Source organism: Apis dorsata, unplaced genomic scaffold (genome assembly GCF_000469605.1).
Source record: "Apis dorsata unplaced genomic scaffold, Apis dorsata 1.3 scaffold_651, whole genome shotgun sequence".
NCBI lineage: Eukaryota > Metazoa > Arthropoda > Insecta > Hymenoptera > Apidae > Apis > Apis dorsata.
In genome coordinates this window covers 115,763-133,393 of record NW_006263842.1, presented here as the reverse complement: position 1 = coordinate 133,393, position 17,631 = coordinate 115,763, and the positions used below count along the sequence as shown (strand labels likewise).

At 23.5% G+C, this 17,631-nt stretch overlaps 1 protein-coding gene across 1 annotated transcript in view; it reads right to left on the bottom strand.

Annotated features, from left to right (window-relative positions):
* Positions 1-13,034, bottom strand: part of LOC102671085 (low density lipoprotein receptor adapter protein 1-like) — a 94,215-nt gene extending 81,181 nt beyond the window's left edge. The window contains exon 1 of the mRNA XM_006621948.2: positions 12,541-13,034. Within this exon, the coding sequence (XP_006622011.1) occupies positions 12,541-12,583 (43 nt within the window). The 5' untranslated portion in view covers positions 12,584-13,034. The remainder of the gene's footprint in view (positions 1-12,540) is intronic.
* Between the last annotated feature and the right edge of the window lie 4,597 nt (positions 13,035-17,631).

Genomic DNA, 17,631 nt, shown 5'->3' with positions numbered 1-17,631 from the left:
TTTAATTTATAATTATTTTTTATGATTGATTATAAAGAAAAACTAAAACTAAAATTATATAATTAGTTTAAAAAAGTAAAAGAGATATATTACGTGTTATATATTATAATTTAAAATTAATAATTTAAATTATAATTATAGTATATTATATGTATAATTATAGATATAGCATAAAATATTTTAAAATTTTAAAATATTTTAAAATTTCGCTCTGTCTCGTATCATTAGAATATTATATTAAAAAAAAAAGAAATAATACAGAAATTTTAAAACGATTGAGTAATTGATTTCACCCTCTCAAATTTGATTTTCCACGAATAAAAAAATTGCTTTGCAATACAATTCATTATAATCTATATACAATATTTCGTATAAAATAGAATTATTATTTTAATATTACAACTTATTATTTAAATTCGTGCAAATTGTGTGAAAACTTTTAAATAACTGACTACTGTATTTAATTAAGTGTCCCAAACTACAGAAATATATCTGTATATTAGTCAGAAACCTCGGCAAAAATCGAACTGAATCGTGAATCTTTCTGCAACAATATGCAACAAGATATTATACGACAATTTCGTAAATTGTACGTTTAATCGAGAACATTCACCGTTGATAGAAATACAAAATCGAGGTTGAAAAGCACGCGACATGCGGTAAGACATGCTTTAAAATATCATTGCAAACATGTTCCCGCAGTCTGACTTTGTTTCACAGTATGTGGACGTTGAACAATGTTAAGATGGAATGTGCGCGCGTTAGGAAACGTGGAAAGAACAGAGAGGAGCATAACGCCTCGAAATTAAGCATGATGGGTGCCAGGACGAAGAACATAATGGTGTCGCTTCGCTTGAACCAACCTAGAAATTGCAAACACGTTCCGTGAAATTAGATGCCCGTAGCGTAGACAAGAATCCAACTTCGAGAAAGAACGAACAATATTCAATGGGACGACATTTGAGAAAGTCGAACGGAGCTCTTTCAAAGAAGATGTTGAAGCGAAATAACGTGAAAATCGGACATAAAGAAATGTATGAGATATACAGTCTATCCTGCCGATCAAATAAAAGGTGATTCTTCATCGTAAAAAAGAATAAAATAAAATTTGTTTTTGAACAAATTTTGAATAAGTTTTGAACAAGTTTTCAAAAATTTTCAAGTATATCTCCTGATTAAAATGAACTATGATAAATATCGAACGAATTATTGACAGATGTTATTAAAAAAAGAATGATTGAATATTATTTCATGTAACTAATTTCAATTAGTTTCATTTAAAATGTGTAATAATCGGATTAGACGAGTACAAGTTAGTAGAAACTACTATTTCGAAATCAGAAATACACATGTGAATATTTAATGGATATATTTGGAAATAATGTTCAGAAATATGAAAAGTTATAATTAGTCACAGAGACTAATATTTACTTTGATCTAGCTAATATTAACAGTTAATATTAATATTGGACTCTCATCACTAGCTAATATTATAGAAATTTTTGTATTTAATGATAATAATGTAATGTCACATATTTTAATAAATCATTCGCATGAAATTTACATTTATATTATTCGTATACTTTAATAATACGTACTAAAACATAATAAATAGTAACAGGTATCAAAATATGTTATTATTTCATTTTCATTGTAAGTAAAAATTCAAGTAAAATTTCAAGTAAAAATTTTCATCCTAAAAATTATGACGCTTTGAAAAAATCTAATTAATTAATTTTAAAACTTTGAGAGATACTGACTCTATAGATTATTGAACTATTAAAAATTCTTAAAGAAATTATTACATTTTTTTTTTTATATTTTGAATAAAAAAATTTATATTTTTTCCAACTAATTCTCGATAGACAATTCGATTTTAAAATTATTAATTATAATTAAAAATTTAAAATTTAAAAAAAAAATCAGAATTACTCGATATATGCATTCCAATATATACAGGGAAATTTTTCTCTTTTTTTCCTTTTTTTTTTTTTTATCAGGACATGTAAACCAGCATCGTCATGTACATTCAATTTTTTTCTCTTCAAAAGACGAAGCCGACAGCATTCGTTCATACCATTTTTAACTCGACACCGTGTCGACGGTAAATTAAATTCGTTTTCCCAGTACGAGAACTGGGTGTCAGTCGTGGCTACTCGATGGAACATAGCTTTCCTTGTTGTACAACGGAATGTCCGATTTTCCGTTAACAATAGTGAAACTGACTAAACTGTAACAAACGACTCTGCGTAAGTAAGTACATATATCAAATTGTGCATCATGGAGGAATTTGGGATAAGATGGCGATGTTCAGCAAAAACAACCCTTAACATCCTGAAATACAGAATGATTCATTTATATCACAATTAAGATCGCTATTAAGAGAATTATATATATATAGAAAAAAAATATTTCAAATAAAAATTAATTTCGAAGCAAATATTAAAAATATTAAAAATATTAAATTTTATTAATTTAATATTTTACAAATATTAAAATTTTTTTTTTAAGTGGAAAGCATAGAGAATATTCTAAAAGATTAAATTTGTCTTTATTAATGGAATATTTTTATATTAATGTATCTAATTGATGATTTTGTAGTGAAGTAATTATTCTCAAAAAATACTGTTTTTTAGCTTATTAGTAATTCAATAAAGTCATATAATTACAATGATATAAAGAAATGTAATTAATCAGAGATTTATATGCATTTGTATAGGAGATGAAAATATTTATCTATAATAATTATATTTTCTCAAAGTGTTTGAAATGTTTGAGGATATAAGCTCGTATTATAATAGATCACATAGAAATCAAAAGAAAATTTTCATTTTACATAATATAATGTTTCTGTAATTTTAATTTGTAAAAAAAACATCGATTATTCGAATTTCTCTTATCCGAATGAGCGATTATTCGAATTCAGGTCACGTATATATGTATTGAAACTATATATCTAACAATTTATATTTTGAAAGATATTATTCGAATAAAATGAAGCTTTAAATGCTTCAGTCTGAACTTAATGCGTACATAAAGATTTTATTTAGACATAATATGAGTAATAAAAGAACGATATTTTAAAATTAAAATCAAAATTAAGATAATTAAGATTGGAAGTCTATCTAAGTTATTATATTTAAAAAAGAATAGAAAAGTATAATTTAGAAACAGAATATATTAAAAAATTTACAATTAGCTACATTATGAATGATGAATAAAAAACCGAATTTCAAAAGAACTTACAATTAGAACGAAAGCAATTTTCATCTTCCCTCTCCCCCGCAGAAATTAAGTGAAAATAAATTAAATCGAGCAGTACAAATGTATCTTACAAAAAGAAAATTATTTTAATTTCTTTGAATTAAATAGATACAAAGTTAGATGATAAAAATATATTTTTTAATGCAAAAAACTTTTCATATTTAAAAAATTATGTTTTATATTCATAAAAGATTCTTTCTTTCTCTTTCCAAACGAATTTCTCTCTCAATTAATTCATATAATTACTCTACTTTAACACATTAACACACTTTAACACATTTTACATATTACAATTATTAATCCAAACAATTAACACTATTTTTCTATCCCTCTGATTAATGTCAGAGAGGATTAATATTATCCAACGAATTCCAAGGCCATGACCTTTATTTTTTCACGTAGAAATCTACTACGTATGAATGAAAATTGATCAATACACATAAGAGGATGTAGATATAATATATCCATATATATATATATATATATATATATATATCGTGTGGAAGAGTGGTCGATATTCAAAACTAGAACGCAATAAACTACCGGGAAACTGGTTTTGAAATGCGATTCTTTGTATTCTGAACTTGACACCGCGATCGGAAAATGGTCGCGTCACAGCTTGCGTACTGCGCCTCCGGTCAGGTCGATGCTCGAAACCGAACAAAGATCAATTCGTCTGCCACGGATTGGCGCAGTCATTGAAAGAAATTGCATAACACCGTGACACCGATACAAAGTGCACGATCGAACAGCTCTGAACTCTCGAAATAAACCATTATCGGATGAGAAGAGATGATCAAGCGTAAAAATAGAAAACGTGGGTGAGATAGGAAAATACGCGATTCCCTTTGTTTCCTCTTTATTCGGTCAATTATAATAAAAGAGTCCTTAAAAACTCGTTTTTTAATTAAGAATTTTTTAAATTGTTGAAATTAAGAGTTTAATCGAACGAATGTCCAGAAGAAGGATATAAGTATAAGCACATTATATTTTTTTTATAATTTTTATAAAATTTACAGAGAAACGTAAAAACGATTCGTACGTAGCAATTAAAGAAGCAGTCGGTATAACGTAGTTTGAAAAATATTTTTTAAAGTGGAGGAAGAACGTATGTTACACCACGTTGCTTTTTTTTAATTGCTACAGTAAGCCACAGTGAATTGTTTCTACGCTCTACTGTAAATTTAATGAAATGTAACATATATATATCTTCTTATAAATACTCGTTCAATTTTGTTTTATATTGAATTTTCTGAGTACATAAAATATTATGAACAGAATAATTGTTTTTATTGTAATATTAAAATCAATTCTTAAAGTTATTATTTTCAAAGTATATTTTATTCAAATATAATATTGTAATATTAATATTAAAATTTGTTTGAATATAATAATACATGTTTAGATTTCGATCATCTATTATCTTATTGTAAAAAAATATTCTTGAAATTGTATTCAAAGAATGAAAATTTAAAAATTAATCACGCATTGAAAGAGATTTCTTTCTAAAAACGAAATTATTGCATGTGAAACATCTATCGATGTATGTAAATATACATACGTATAAAAATTTCTGATTCATTGAAATCAGAATTTTCGATTTGATAGTTGATAAAATGTGAGGATTTATATAACTGTTTGTTGTACACAAATTTCAGTAAGTGTAAATCACTTTAAGATTTACAATAAACGAATTGAATTTTAAATTAATACAAATACGTTGAAAAATGCAAATGTACGTTTCTCTAAATTTATTTGCATCCTTCCTTCTTTACAATTTCTTTTGACAATTTTTCTTGTAACTCCTTTGAAATTCGCAAGCAAGACGTAGAATTGTTCGTTCAAATATTGTACAAAGTTTTCTACTTCCCTTATTCTTTCCATATTATTATTCTGACTTTTAAAATTATTTTTCATATATTTATATATGATATAACTTCTATGTAATAATATCTATGTGCAATATCATAATTATATTATTACATATTATTTTGACCACAAAAGAATTATAAACTATAACATGATACTTTTATTCAACATTTTTCCTCGATATATTATTTCTTTCATTTTACATAATCAATAATATTTTCATTTTTTATATTCACATATTTTATTTTCATAATCAATAATATGTGAGTTTAAAAAACTGAATATATTTGCAATCAAGTAATAACTCAAGATAATCTTAGAATGTCTCAATTTCGTATACTTCTATATTCTTGGAAATTTTCTATGAATAATCTTAAAATGAACATATTATTATTGACTGTTATTTAATCTTATGAAAATTTTATTTATTAAATCCTCATTTCTTCACTCTATTTTTATTTCTATCAATTATTTAACAAATAATAAGATTTTATGATATAAATATTTATATTAATATTTTATAATTTTTTATTAATTTATTATATAAATTTTTATAATATTAAAAGAAAAAGAATTTCTGAAAATCGAATAATAAAAAAGTAAATATAGAAAAAAAGAAAAAAAATTACAAAAAAAATATTAATTTAATGTAAAATAATAAAAGTATCGTTTGATTTATACATATAATCCAGATATTAAATTCTAGATATTAAATTTTTATTAAACATTAAGATCAAAAATGAAATTTTTGTCTGTAAAACTAATGAAAAAATATATTAAACTTATTCATGTTCAATTAATATTCATATTTTTTATTTTTTATTTTTTTTTAATTTTTTATTACATATAATAAAAACTGACTCTATGTGTTCACTCTAAAGATAAATTAAAAGTATTTTTTATATTTTTTCTTTGATACTTCTTTGATATTAAGTATTCTTTTAAAAGAACATTTATACATAAGTATTTAAATTATGAAATATCAATATGATAATTATTCCATATTACTCATATTTTTATCAAATCAACCCCATTAAAACAATTGAATAAAAATATCAAAGTTTATCTTTTAAATTCAAATAAATCATCTCATTTTCATATCTAAAAAAACTGTCAAAGAGTTAAATATATCATATATAAAATAAAGAAATATATATTAAACATCTTATAATTTTTTTCTACTACTGTAATCTTTTATCCAATATAATCGCACTACAAAAACCAATTCAATATCTTTGTTCAGGTTTTAGCCTTCGTTCAAGTCAGAGAAAAATATTCTAATAAATTTTATCGAAAACGTTTACCCTCGTAGAATATGGAAAGTGCTGTATAATTCGGTAGAGAAGAAAAAAAAATCTTTCTTTTTGGGGAGAAGGTACATAAATTTAAAAGTATCCAAAGCGTAGGTTTACCGGTCGCTTTATCTCAAGGAACCACGCCTCCGGATTGAAGGATAAAGGGCTAACGATACTCGGAGCCCTTTTTTCTTGTCTGCTCATACTTTTATGGTGAAACGAAAAAATCAAAATTGTATTATTTTGTATTAGTGGAAAAAAATTTGTCTTTAATTTTTCAGATATAATAAAATAAAAAATAAAAAATGATTGAAAAATTTAATTTTTCAGATGCAAAAAATTTGAAATTTTTATTTTTTTTATTTTTTTATTTCTTTGTTTGATTTATTTAATAGAATTTATTTATATTTCTCATTCTTGAAGATAAATAGATTGAATCTAAAAATGACACAGGAAAATAAGAATTTATATATCAGTAAACAATAAGTTTTTTTATAAATGTACTTGTACAAAAATCAAGTAAAGATAAAAAAAATATAAAGAAATTTATGATTACAATAAAAATTAAAATTATTTAAAATTTAAGAATGTTTTATTCTATAGAAAGAAAAGAGAAATATCTATAGTACTTATATTATTATTTGTAATACAATAGTATGTTTTATTTCAATATTTAAAACATTATAAATGAGAAAATTAAAAATTTGTGCAAAATGATAATTTTCTATTCCAAATTTAATCCAAATTTCTTCAAAATACTTTTACACAAAAAGAAACATTGTTTGCTGAAAATGAAAATTATATTATCAATGAAAAATTTATAATATAAATTTTATATATAAAATCAATTTTTAAATTATATTCAGATTTTAATAATTTAAGCATATAAAAGATAAAGATACTTCTGTTTTTGCTGTTAGAAGATATGTGTACGTTTCCATTCAACGTTTCTATTCTATTGTACGGTCATAGGGATCGATTGGAACGTAGATGTGAAATCGATTCGGCCAATTAAACGGTTCGACGCTTTTAATTTGATTAATTTGCATCCCCATTTTTAATTTAGACGCTACGTAACTCTAATTGAAACTTTAACCGAAATATTCCTCGCGCAACGATTTCATTCTTTACAGAAAAATAGATAGTTAAACGTCTATTTCGTGTAGTGGAAACTAATTTGATCCGTAAAGTACGGATTCAAGTGGGATGAAAAATGGCAGAATAACAGCTGTTAACGAAGTCACGCGCAGACCTTGAAAAGGTAACCACAATTTCAACAGAGGATAATTTATGTAAATTATGAGTTATCCAGTCGTTGTAAATTTTTATCTATCTGAGTATGTATTGCTAACATTAATAAATAATAAAAAAGGAAAATTACTATTGGGAAAAATCTGTCATCAGAGAGAATTTGCATGAAAGAACATTTTGTAACTAGAAATCGAAATAAACACTTATTACTTTTTTAAAAAAAAATTCTGCTCAAAATTATAGAGTAGGATAGAAAAGAAATAAATAAAATAAAATTCAAATCGTTGTTTTTAAGAATTAAAAAAATTAAGATTTAACACATGCAGTGAAGAAATCGTATGATCAATTTTCAAATTTTTAAATGGAAAATTTTTTAAAATTTTTATTAAGAATAACCTCTTGTTGTTAATTTGTATTTAATTATTTTACTTATAACTCTAAAAATTTTCAAACTTTTACTTTTATCTTCTTAACTTCTAATTTTTCTTAATTTTAATTTTTACTCGAAGATGAAACCTTAAACAAAAAAATTGTATTCTTTCTATTCCATTCATTATTATTGCATATAAAATCATCTCCTGCTCAATTATTCATTGCAAGATATCCTATATTTTAAGGGAATATCTTATGAAACTTTTATGAAAAGAAACATTATTATTAAGAATTTTTTAAAAATATGTTCTTATAATTTATATCTTAATTATACCTTATATCTGTATAAAAATTGGAATGAAAACAAATTATTTAAAAATGTTTGTTAAAAAAAGATAAATAAATCTATCGATTATAATAAATCTAAATTATTATTAATATATTCACATAAAACGAAAGATAGAGAAAAAAAACAAATTTAATAATAAAGAACTAATATCGACGAATAACATCGACGAATAAAATATCTATTCCTGTAATAGAAAAATTTTTATTTCCCATATTTTACAATTTCTATTGCTAAACTTTCGTTTTCAACAATTTCTTTTTACCTATCCTATTGAAATTTTTAAGAATCACTTTTAAAAAAAAGATAATACAAATAGAATCTGTGAAAAAACTTCCATGAAAACTGTCCGTAATAATGCATTAATGGCGGAATGCATTTGTTTCGGGCCGTCTCCTATCATTTGCGGCCGAGGGAAAAGTGAAAATGTTGCATCACGCAAATCGAAGCGGAATTACACGCTGGTGGAAAATTGCAGTGTCGGGAAGCTCTCGAATAATCGGCGTAGAAAATGACGATTGTAACGATCATAGGTGAAAGGAAATCGGGCGCAGGGTTGGACAAAGGTATAATTAAGAAACGTATATCAAACGTAGAAAGGAAATATACGTACACATTACGCACGCTTACTTTCAGAACAGGGAAGTAAGCGTTCTAACAAGATTACTTACCCGAGGCGCGACGTTTTGAATGTATAAAATGAATTTTAAATCTGTCCACGAATATCTCGCACCGTGAATAATCTTCAACGACATTAAGCGCTTTCGCGGCAACACCAATTGCGCATGCATTAGGCGAAATTTTAAAACGTGTTGAAAAGAGTAAAAAATTAAACGATTTTTGCTCTTCCTTTTTAAGGAAGGGGGAATTAGAAAAAATTGACATGAGATGGTGTGTTAGGATGGAACGAAACGTGAAAGGCAAATTTTGGATTTTAATATGATTGTTTTTTTTTTTTAATTTCATGTGATGATAATGACAGGATATCGTAATTATTAAAAAATTTTTGCAAGAATTAATTATAACAATCTTTTTGTTAAGATATAAGATAATAAGAAAGAAAAATTGATTCTGATCTTAACAATAACAACAACAACCAACTAAATAATTTATAAATTTAACAACAACAATCAACTAAATAATCTAAAAATTTAACAATAACCATTATAAATAAAATTTATAAATTTATAATAGAGAACAGAATGTTCTCATGTGTTCATAATTATAATTTATTTTTTGTTTCTAGCTTAACAAATAATATTTTTAGTTATGAGAATATATAAGAATATAATCTTGAATGAAAAATTTGAAATAAATTAAAGAAAATTAGTATTTTGCAAGAATTTTTAATTTGCTTATTTATATGAGAGTATTTATATTTAATTTGAAATACCATTTGATTTATATAATAGTATTGCTATAAATATAAATACTGTGAACATTTCACTTTTCTCGATAGCTAAGGAATAAAACAGCATCGTTAAATTTTACGTAATTGTAATTTCTTATTGCAGTTATTGCTAATAATTCTTATATGTAACTTTAAATCGAACAAAAAAATTAAAAAAAAATAGGGAATTAAAAATTATTGTCAAAAATTAATTTTATAGAAATTATTATTTATATATTATATCTGATAGATAAATTTTTTTAAAATTATTTAAAAATAATTTATATAATTTTGATTTTTTTTCAAAGATGAAAAAAATAGATTTTTGAATTTTTTATTTCTTAAAATGATTTTATATCAATTCAATAAATATAATATATTAATTCAAATATAATAATTCAATAAATATCAATAATATAAATATTATTTTAAAACAAATATTTTATCAAAATATAAGAATATTTGGAATAAGTTTATTAGTTTTCAACATAATTACAAATTAAAGCCAAATCAAGCCAAATATAAAATATAAAATATAAAGATGTACAAAAAAGTTATCATAATTTTTAAATATAAATTTCTCAAAATTTCCCTGTAACTTACATTATGATTCTTATCCTCCTTTATTACGATATAATATTAATAAAAAAAAACTATTGTGAATAATAAAGTATATAAGAAATTTAATCTTATACACATATACACTAATGTGATATAATGATTAATAAATTAAATAAACATAAGATTTTTCATTTTTAAATTGAAATTATAATGTATAAATATTTCAATAATATTCGATAAATAATAAATAATATTTTTTTAAGCAGCATTAAGCATTAAATAGCATTAAGTATTAAGCAAAAGAAAATAATCTTTAAATAGTATTTCAAGATATCAATTCAAATATGAAATATAATATTTTTAGAATATTGTAATAGTATATATTATTAGATATTAATAATACACTACTATATATTATTAGATATTAATAATATTGAAACATTTAATAATTAATAATTAATAGTAATAGTCTTGTTAGCTTATAGAATAGTAAACAGTGCTTGATTTAGACTTTACAGAATAATATTTTGTGAGAATATTTCAATTTTTTGTCTCAAACTATTTCAAATTTTCCTCTATTTCGCGAATATCAATCGAATTCTCAGCAAAACTTTCGCGAGAGATCGAAGAAAATCGTATCATCCCGGTATCGCTTCACACGATGCTTAAGAGCGATAGGTGAATGAGCCGATTCGTTCTCGAGAAAACAGGACGTCGCGACTAGTTTGAAACTACGTTAAACACGAGAGTCGAATCAAACGAGAGCTCGACTGCAACTTCTTCCCCGGAGATTTCCTTCGGTGTTGGAATTCCATTACGCGAAACTCGGTCTGGAACGACGTGCTATCTTACGAAAATGTAATTACTGGTGGAAAACGAGTTCAAACTCGAGGACAAAGCTATGAAATCTTTTTCTTTTTTTTTTATCACCATTAAATGATCATAGGAAGATTTTCAACTCGATAGATTTTCAACTTGATCGTTTCTATCAATCAGACAATCTATGGATTGAAGATATTAACAATTAAAATAGTTTTTGATCGGTAGATAGGATCGAAATCAGGAACGTTGATCACATTCGAATTTTTTATGAATAAAGGAAAAAAAGAAGCGATAACCTTTCGAGAGATCAAATTGACACCTAATTTGAACCTCTATGAGTATCTTCTAAGAAATGAAAAAATTAAACTTGATTTAGTAGATTCGAATAGTGAATGTTTAATAGAAATTCTTCAATTATTTAAAATTAATTTTTTTGATTACTTTTAAAAGTAATTATTATAATTTTTATATGTGATCTAATCTTGCATTAGTTATCTTATATAATTATATTTTTATATTTGTAACTATATTGTAAATTAAATAATCTTTAATCAATTACAAATAGAAAAATTAAAATGAAATTATAGAATTTCTTTTCTGTTTATTCTATAATTTCATATAATTTTCTTAAATTTGTAACAAAAAATGAAATATATTTTTTCATCTCTTACAATTTAATCTATATATTTATAAGAGTCTCGATTCATTGTCTAAGTACAAATATTTGTCAAAATTAGTCATTCTACTATTCGAAATCAATTTAAATTACAAAAAATGTTGGCATTTTTTTCAACTTTTTTATCTGTATCATTAATAAAAACTTTATGTCAGTTACATATATATCATATGTTACATTATATTACATATAATCAAAATTAATGTAGTTACGAACGGTCAAAGATAATGAAAATCGCAATTTTTCACTTTCGATTGAAATCTAAAGATTTTTACATTTTTCGATGCTTATTATTCGTTCAACCAATTTCAATGAAATTTTTATACATATATAACTAACATAAATCTTCAGAATGTATTTTTTAAATTTTCATTACTCGAAAATAAAAAAATAAAAAGTCAATTTTCATTATAATTTTCTTCAAGATTTTTTGTACGTATCACTAATAACTTTCTAAACTTCTCAATTCATTAAATTCAATTTTAAAGAGAATTATTTTTAAAATCAGATTTATTATATTTCGCAAATGAATCATCATTTCTCAATAACATTCGAATCTCACGAAATAGATCTTCTATGTTTGACTTAAAACGTGATCACCATCACCACCATGGACAACACTTTCACATGGATGGCGTAAATCCCGGAAAGATTCTAATTTACATCGAACGAATAGTGGTCGTAAAGGACTTACTCTTGTGTCTGGAGAACCTCCTTAGTTTCTTGAAGAACGGCATGCTCGTCGCCTGGTCGTCGATTCCCTCGATCTCTCGCACTCGAATCGATCGCCGTTAACTGCGCCCAATGTCGAGAAGCTCGTTACGATCGCCGATCACGGAGCCTCGATCGAAGACCTCGTCGGAGAAAAACCGCCCTCGTGCGTGAACGAACGAGCTTGAAGTGCCGCCTCCTGGTTTACATCGGGATACGACGAGCCGTCCGTTGAATTCTGTCTGCCTCTTACACGATCTCAACCTCGGCCGCTTCTCTCTTCTCTTGCCAGACTTGTACGCGTTTCCACTTATCCCCACTGTCGAGTTTTATAAGAGAGGAACCCGGGCACGAGCCTCGCAGTCCCCGCGTGCTCTTGAATCGAAGCTCGACGATCGACCACTCGACGCTCTTCACCCGATCGCCCCAGTGACAAATCGAGTCTCGGTCTTGCCCCATCCTTGCTTAAATTTTTGCATTGGAAAGAAATTATTAAATCATCTCGTAAATAATTGTTTTGGAAATCTAGTTGCAGAGAATTATTTGGATAAAATTTGAATGTATGTAAAATGAAAAAGTATCGAGTTGTTTTGACAAGTAAATAATAATATTTTGGAAATCTAATCTCGGTTGCAGAAAATTGTTTGTTATTAAATTATTGTAAAATTTATTATATATGAAGAATGAAGTTGTAAAAGCAGTGAAATAATAATAATTTAGTCTTTAATTACAATATTTTATTTAGTACTTTTTTTTTATTCTCCAAAACATATTGCAATATTTGAAGCATCAGGATAAGATATAACTATATCTCAAAATTCTTTTTATATATATTGTTATAATTGTTACTAAACATATATATAAATATATTATAGAAGAGAATAAATGTATTAAATCACATTACTATATTATAACCATAAATTTGAAAGAGTTATATTTTTTACATTTTTCTATCCTTTCCTATTTTTTCATTTTTGTAAATTTTTTAAGTTGGATAAAAATTATTAAATTTCCTATTTATTAAATAATTTTGGAAATTATTTAATAAAAATTTATAAAAATTTATTTTCAGAATTATAATAACAATATGATATATGAGAGTGAAATACACTTGCATTCCAATCGCATTATGAAGATTAAGTGAAATTAAAAAGCTCTAGAATTTTAGTAGAAATTAAAAAATTTATTTTGAGAAATAAATAATTAATTAAAAAATAAATAAATTCTATAAATAAATAAATTCTATAAATAAATAAATTCTAGTTTATTTATTTTAAAAAGAATCTATAAAAAGTATAGTAAAATTTCAGATTTAATATATATATATGTATATTCATAAAATATTTTAACTAATTTTAAATGAAGAATACATATTTTTTTAAAAAATATATTCTTTTAAATCAACATTAACAAATTATTTATTTTGTTCATTGCTTTTTAAATAGCTATTACTATTTTTTAAGTAAAAAAAAATGGAAATCACATAGATTAACTGAAAAAATGAAATATTTTTTGAAAAAAATTTTAAAAATGAATAAGAAATGGACAAAATACTTAAGAAATTTGTAATATACATAGTAAATTTAAATTAAGTAAAATCTAATATTTATTTTTAAATAATTATTATGCTTTATTTTATTAATTCTATTGCATTATACATGCATAGTAATTAATTATTTTGTTTTTTCTAAGTACAAATTTATACTTAATTAGTAGAGTTTCAAAATCTAAAAACCCTTCAAAATTCAAAAAATTTTATGTTCACGATTCTAGAAACTTTTACTATTTTTATAATTCGAAAATCTCGAAATCCAAAATAAGAATTTATATAACTTTTCATAACTTGTAACATATATGTATATGAGAGCATATATGTATAACCTATTTAACATATATGTATAACCTATTTTTATTTAAATTAATAATAATGCAATTGAATTTGTTTCCTATTTTATTTTTATATTTTAGAATGATTTCTATGAAGGAAAAATATAAAAATAAAACTTTTTTAAAAAAAATTACTATTGTTATAATTATTAATTGATTACGAAAAAATGAACTTGAAAAATTGTCACAATCATTTTATTTTAAAATAAAAAAATTTGCTTTTTTTGTGCATATATTTTTTTATTATGTTGTTTTCTTACTGCTATGTAAATAAAATTTAAATGATTTTATATACCAAAGATAACCTTATGAACTACGTAATATTATAAATAAATTTCGTGAAAAATAATTTAAAATTAACAGAATTATATCGATATTTCAAGAAATGTAAAAAAAATGCATTCAAAATTATATTATTGTTATCGTTAATTTTCTAAATATTGAAAATTTTATTTGAAATATTATTTTATAAAATTTTATAAAAATTTTATATTTATTTTCTTATTAAAAACTTTTAAAAATATCTACTATATATGAACTTATATATGAACTTAAAAATATATCAGTGAATTTTTCTATTAAATCTAATAAAATTATGTCTTTTCTTAAAGATGGATAGAATTTAGTTGTTTTTAAAATAAGGTTAAAGCTACTTACAAATAGTTCAAAGTAGTCAATTGTTGCCTCGACAATCTCTTCTCAAATCAATCCGATTCATTTACTTTCCAATACAAGCTTCGATTGCGAAATAAAAGGATAGTCGAGCGAAAGAAAAATAAAAGAAAAAGAAATAATGCAAAAGTAATTGTCAAGCGAAATGAATTGATAGTACATCAAATTAAATTGTAAAAGGAATAGCTTCAAATAGTTTGATTTACTTTTTCTTTATAAAAAGAAAATTAGTTTCGAAATAATATTGAATTCGTTCACGAATCGAATCAATCTAATAATATTTTTATCAATATATACTCTAGATAACTATCTGTTTCAATTTCACAATTAGTATTGTGCTTAAAAATATTTCTCTAAAACAATATTTTCTAACTTTTTTTGAATTTAACTTCTCTTTATAATATTCAAATTATTTGTAACTTTCCTTTTCCTTCTATGCAAAGTAAAACAAATTAGAAAAATTAATATGATTTTATAATAAGCAAAAGTAATACCAAAAAAATATATACTTTATTTTGTAGTCTAGACGAAAAAATTAATAAATACGTCACTCAAATTCCTAGGTTGGTGATCCTAGGTTGGTGATTCTAGGTTAGTTATCTAAGTTATCTAGTAATCTAGATATAATTTTATCAAAATTTTTAAAATTATAAATAAAAAAATAAATTGAAGTATTATTATATTATATATACATATATATAAAAATATATATATTAACAAAATTTATTTGATTAATTTTCTGTTTTAATATAAAAAAAACTATTACATTTGAATTTTCTAGTAATAAGTGACTTCTTTTTGAACTAACTGTTTTCTAGTAATTAAAGATCGTTGAAAAGTAATGTATTAAATATATATGTATATAGTGAAATATTTACACATAGTAGTTTAATAAATATGAATAATCGTGTATTTAAATTATATGTATATTTGCATATCCTGAAATAAGGATATTTCTCTAATTGTTGTGCAAGAAAATTTTTTATTCTGTAACTTATAATTTGTGACATATAGAATTTTAATAATATTAGTTTGCAATTGTGCAAAAGTAGCCAATTAATTCAGAACCAATCATACGGTTCAGCAAACCGGTCGATCATAAAAAAAGTAATGTATTCGAAATATAGGAAATTAAGTTTTACGAGTAGATGGTTAAAAGTTAAAGTTAACTCAAGTTCTCTTAACACAGTCCTTGATTAAAATTCGCGGTATTCCTTCAGCTGGTAGTACAAGAAGCCGACATTTGAAGGTAAGGGCAAAGTTTAAGCTACTTCAGTTAAGCTACCTATTATTCCATAGAAGATGAACCTATCTGAAATTTTCTCGGACTTTGTTAAAACTCGCAAAAGAAATTTAAATAGGTATGATCGGAAAGAGTATCAAAGTGTAACTTTGATGAATGAATCGTGAATAAAAAATATAGATACGAATTCTTTATATGACTTATTCAATCTTAAATCTTTGTAATTTTTTCTTAAATATTTTATTCCTGTAATATATTTTTTTTAATAAAAATATTAAATTTTTACTTGAAAATCCATAATTTTTTTTATCAAAAAATGATATGACATGTTAAAAATTAAGAAAAGCAAAAACTAACCTATTATTATAAGTAGATTGTGGATTTTTATATAATTAAATTTTTATGATTATTACTTGTAATTCTTGTTAATTTAAATTTTATGAAATAAAATGTAACAAATATTCTAATCTTTAAATAAATTATTACATTTGGAAAATATACATTTATAATTTGCAATTAATATATTTAATGCATATATCAAAAATCGAAGTGGATATTGTGTGAATATATGTGTATAATGAATATTGATTTAATAAATACAAAAAATAGTTAATAAAAATATTGAATAAAATAATTTAAAAAAGTAATTAAATAAAATTCAACGAAATGAATATGCGTATTGACATGCATTAACAGGTATGCATTGATCATATTGAACATATATACAAAAGGAAAACCGAATATATTCTTTATTTTTCACATTTCTTGAAACAGTTTATAATGATTATATTATTTATAGCATTGTTATAAAGTTTTATAATATATATATTTAATATATATTAGAATTTAAAAATTATAATTGATTCAACACAGTCGACAAATTAAAATAGAGATTTAATTTATTCTTCAAATATAATATTCTATATTTTATTCTAGTAATGTATAATAATGTACTACAATTTGAATATTTTATATTTTTGCATATTACGTGGATTTTATAGATTTTTGTACATTCAAATTTTGCATAAATGCATAAATTTCCGTAGTTTAATTATAAGTACCGAGAATCCGATATTAGACTGAAATGGATCTCCAAAATGACTAGAGAATATCGAAATTATTAAACATGAATTCTGTACAAAATAATAATACAAATCTTACGAATTTAAAAACAATTTCGCATGCACAATAATTGCTTAATTTTTAATGAATTGATTCTTATATATATATATATAATATATATATAATCTTTTTTTCTTCTTTATAATTAAT